The sequence below is a fragment of the Montipora capricornis genome, chromosome 8 (genome assembly GCF_036669925.1).
Source record: "Montipora capricornis isolate CH-2021 chromosome 8, ASM3666992v2, whole genome shotgun sequence".
In the NCBI taxonomy this organism is placed as follows: domain Eukaryota; kingdom Metazoa; phylum Cnidaria; class Anthozoa; order Scleractinia; family Acroporidae; genus Montipora; species Montipora capricornis.
The window spans coordinates 14,716,473-14,721,472 of record NC_090890.1 but is presented as its reverse complement, the minus strand read 5'-3'; the positions used below and the strand labels follow the sequence as shown (position 1 = coordinate 14,721,472).

General features: G+C 39.1%; 1 protein-coding gene across 4 annotated transcripts in view; it reads right to left on the bottom strand.

The window, feature by feature from the left end:
• LOC138060597 (AP-4 complex accessory subunit tepsin-like) overlaps window positions 1-5,000 on the bottom strand; it is a 37,947-nt gene that overhangs the window by 6,322 nt on the left and 26,625 nt on the right. For all 4 annotated transcript variants that reach the window (XM_068906438.1, XM_068906437.1, XM_068906435.1 and 1 more), the window contains 3 exons: window positions 4,975-5,000; window positions 4,392-4,470; window positions 3,209-3,343 (listed from right to left, as the gene is read on the bottom strand). The exon at window positions 4,975-5,000 is cut by the window's right edge and continues 100 nt beyond it. In XM_068906438.1, coding sequence (XP_068762539.1) covers window positions 3,209-3,343; window positions 4,392-4,470; window positions 4,975-5,000 — 240 coding nt within the window. The remainder of the gene's footprint in view (window positions 1-3,208; window positions 3,344-4,391; window positions 4,471-4,974) is intronic.

Sequence of the window (5,000 nt, the reverse complement as noted above, 5' to 3'; positions counted from 1 at the left end):
TACAACAGACCTTTGATCTTATTACATCAGATACCTACACTATCTGAAAAGTGACTCAAAGTGACGATATAACATAACACCAGCAAGACGATGTGCGAGTTTTTCTAGAGGAACTGGTAATGGTAATGAATTTATATGGCGCAGTTTCTATATAAATGTGTACAAGAAATCAATCTATGGGTGAGATTGGACATCAGCATATACATGAAATGAGGCCTGACCACAACCCCGGGAACTCCACTGTCAACTGTACAAGGTAATGTACTGGACTGTACCCTACAGTCTGTGACAAAATGCCTTGGAACAGTACACGAATATACAAATCTGAAGTTTTCGCGGCTCACTCTTCCCTAAAAACGTTGTGTGAACGTGAGTTTCTGAGACCATTTGGCACAACAACATTGTGGGAAGGCAAGGTATTCCAAAGTGTTTGAACAATATTGTCTGAGGCTGACTACAATCATGGACAAAAGTGTTGGGAAGATAGCTTCATTTTAGAGATACCCCCCCTCCCCCTTTTCAATATTGGATTTTCCTACCTGAAGAACTCCAACATTGAATAATTTATGGGGGAGGGGGGCCACAAGAGCATGGTATTTCCCAAATACTTCAGCCAATAGTTAGAAAAATCAAATCAGGTGCGAAGTGAACTGATGCCCGCAACCTTCTTCCCAACAACTTTTGACCATGATTGTAGGTACTGTACATAATAGGGTTTGAAGTATTGACATCTGTAGACATTAATTTTGATAGCAATGAAGAAGAAAGTGTTCCCCCTTCCAAATTAGAAACTCCTGGTACACTCATTTTAAGGTCTAAACACTGACGAAAGGAATAACGTCTGTACACTGTATTGCGATGCGACAAAGCCTCTTACTCAGACATTCTTTAACGGTAGTGACTTGTTTCCATATCTCAGAATTTCTATCCCTCAAACTGACATTTCCCTTTTAATTAAACTTGCATGACGTATAATCTACTTCAAATGCAAAGAAACAAAACGTTAAATATGCAGAGAAGATTCAGAGTTCAGTAGACGAGGCAGAGAGTCGAACCCGGATCGATGGTTTCTCATTACAGTTTTATTAGAGAATTCCCATAGTGGTACCCAGCAAAACAACAGAAAGCTACCCGTTTTCAAAGTGTTACTTAAACCTAAATACTGTAGATCAGCACGGCTTAGCTCAGAAACGCAATTTCTTGTTGAACTAAAGCTCTAATTCTGCCTGCTTTCATTCTTTTCACAGCGGTAAGCTTGACCCAGGCGCCCACTGTCCGATTGACCCAGGCCTCCTATATTCCAAGGGCATTCTGAGACATGGAAATAAGTCATAACCTTGCGTGATGAGCAAAAAGAATGTCTGCGAAGGAGGCTCTTTAACAATCAATTTAACAATAATCGTGCATAGATGAGGTTACAATGCGATGATGCACTGAGATTTGATACCCAGATAGAAGTAAAGTAACTTTAATCTATTGAGTACTCTACAAACGTCCCAAGAAAATGTCCACTCAAACTTAAGGAAGCCTGTTCTAAACCGACAAGTTACTCACGCCAACCTGAAAGTAATTTAGTTTTACGCTTTATATTTCTCCACGTTTCTTGCCGACTGATCATAGTTGATTATACATGTTTCACCTTGTCGTAAACGGTTCCAGCAGTTTTATGGTTTCAATTTTTCTTTACTGGTGAATAATAATGTTATCAAGTTAGTTATGCATGTTTCGCTTGGTTGTTATAGTTCTAACGGTCAAACGCTTTGCAACTTACGATGATATTTGTGACACTACAAATTCAAAAAAAAAGATAAAACGATTACGATTTAATGCTGCCTCAACCATTTGGTTCCCAAGAATTACCTCAATTGTCATAGAATAATGCCCAAACATATCATATGAAGAAGCCGGTTTCTCTTTTTATTAATTCAAAGCAATTTGCCTATAAAGAAAATTGTAGGACTGAGATTGCTCTGTTATACAACCATAATTGTTGGATGCAATAGTTCGAAGGCCCTGCTAACTTTGTCAGAGTGCTGCCATTTGACCGGTGGCTCAGTTGGTTGAGCACCAGGCTGCCATGCGGGAGGTCGTGAGTTTAACTCCGTCCGCACCAACACTCAGGGTCTTTAAATAACTTAGCAGAAAGTGCTGTCTTTGTAATGACATCTGCGAATGGTTAGACTCTGTAGTCTTCTCGGAGAAGGACGATAAACCGTAGGCCCCGCGTCTCATAACCCTTCAATGTTCATAATCATGTGGGACGCAAAAGAACCCACACACTATTCGCAAAGAGTAGGGCATGTAGTTCCCGGTGTTGTGGTCTGTCCTCAGTGGTGCATCATGCTTGGTAGGGTAAATGCTCGGAGATACTGGCTACACTAACCTAAAATCTAAAATCTCTACAATCCGAGGGTAAATAAAGATATGAACTACGAAAGCATTTGATATGGTCTGTCATAGGGCAGTAATTGCTATACTAATGACTATACGTAGGCTTCACTTATGTCCAGGTTTGAACCTAATTAGATGCACTCCCAATTTTGACATCCAACACGAAGTGTCCTTTATGTCTAAGCAATTGCTACCTATTTTCAACAACAAGGTATTAAAGGATAAAGGTTAGTGTTATTTATTTAGTATTTATTTATACTAAAAGAGCAGCATCTGGGGGACACTTTGTGACGTTTTTGTCTGTATTCCGAGAAACGAGTCATGTTGAAGTTGGGGAGAAGAGCAAGGGGACACTTCGTGACGCTTATTGAATTCCGCGTTCATCTAATTAGGGTCAAACCTGGACATATCTCTAGGCTTAACCCCTACGTTGTTAACTGGGTCATAGACATCTTGAAAGATCGACAGCAAAGGAATTGCGTGGATAATGTATTTGCCCCATTCCCGCCTGTTTATTGCGGAGTGCCTCAGGACACTGTTCTTGAGCAGGCCCTTTTTACCATTGTGGTCAATAACATAAGTCTCATTTCTTAATTATTTATGTCTGCATAGCTTAAGTATGCACCGAGATCCGCTATCCCCATAATTGAGCTCAAATTAAGAAGATCAAGCTTTCTTGTTCCGAGTTTGATTGCACGAATTTGCAAGCTAGGTAAAATCGTGTTGTATTTTAAATTCAACAGGGATAAGGGATTTCTCGGTTAACTTCTGGAAAACAGATCGGTTTGGGTGATGAAGTTTGATTCTCTCAACTAACCTTTCTGGCCTTGGAGGCCACAGTACAACTTTCTGTCCTGGAAGTTTCGTGCACATTCGTACAGTAACGAGCCATTTTGGAAACTACATCCGGAAGATCACTTTTTAAGAGATGCTCCAAAACATGCAGTGATTTCTGTACAAAAAAGAAAAACAAAAAAAAAAAACGTAAGAAGCTTTTCTCGATCTAATTTCGTGCACGTACATATGATATGAAAAAGAAACCGCTTATTCTCAAAACCCCACCCATGAACCCACCGGGCACTGAACAGAAGACACATTCTCAAAGATCCTGTGCTTCCAAGGGTATCAGAAGACTAAATGTTACAAATACATAGAATGATGGAAAGGTGTAATGCGCCCGTGAGAAGGATTAGTCAAGTGTCTTTGCAACGGGCCAAAGGTCACTGAAAATTCAGAGTAGAAGTCGAACCTCCGTAACAACGCAGCTGCAGCTCTACTCATTGAGCTACTAGAACTCTCTGGAGAGCTAATAGGTCGATTTTCAGTCGTCCTTTAACCCGTTGCAAAGACACTTGTATTCTAGGATAAATCCTGCAGGCAAAACATGCCGATTTGCACAGGTAATCACACGATTTAGATTGCAATTTGGTATAACCGAGTAAGTATGAGTACTTACGTACGTTTTAGGACTAGTTTGTAGTCCGAAAAATTTACAAGTGCTTATTTATACCAAATTAAACCAAAAATCATGTGAATATTTACTAATATACACTGAAAAGAAAATAACCGAAGACAGAAAGTTAAAACAAGTGAAATTTTGACAGCACACCGTTCAATTTGTCTATGACGTTCATTCAACTACTTGATTGAGGCTGATTACAACGTTTGTCACGTTCAAACTGTTAGAAGACAATAGTTCAAAAGGGATTCAATTGTAAAGTTGGAAACGCAATTTTTAATTTGGATTCGTGTTCAGTACAGATTTGTTCCCATACTACATGAGAACTGCACTCTTTTTTAGCAATAAGAACTGAGCATTTTTTCCTTGCATATCTTTAGAATGGTAATTTTCTACAACGGTAAGGTAATAGGCTAGTGGAGCCGTTTTTCCTATCATCTTGCAAACCGATCGTTAAAGAGCTTGCAGAAAATAATTGGTTTGAAGTCCGCCTGGGAAATCTTATTTTAAGGAAAGCTGTCCAAATAACAACAATACTTACAAGTTGCACCTCAGTGATGGGTTCCAGGACTCTTTGATTCAGTGCTTCAAGCACTTTAACAATATTTAAAGAAGAGCATCTATAATAAACCAAAATACTCCTTTAAATTTCGATGTGACTCACATCATGATGCCACAAATTGATTGTAACGTCCGAACCAAGCGAGACTTCTTGGACAGAAAGGTCTTTCAACATTTGTTAGAAATCAAATGTAAATGTTGAAGACAAGTTAAAGCACTTGTAACCAAATCCTGAACGTTTTCAACAAGCTGTCAACATTTATTGCTTTTTCAACAACTCTTAGCTGCCTAATCAAACGCTCCCGCAAATTTAAACAGTGTTTAAATGGGCCTTATTTTTTTTACCATTAACCATGAATGTACATAGTTTCTAATGGGATTTTAAACACAGAATTTATTTCACGGTATCTTGAATCCAGTTTCGAGCATTTCCGAACCCGCGATATTGGCGCGACAAATTGTAGCAAATTGCATAGAAAAACTTGCCTCGATCGTATGCGAGAAAGGGCCTTCAGACATTGGTAACAAGTATTTGTCTTAGAGTGTATTGTATATCTGACAACCTTTTAGTGAACTGGTTCAGAGCCTC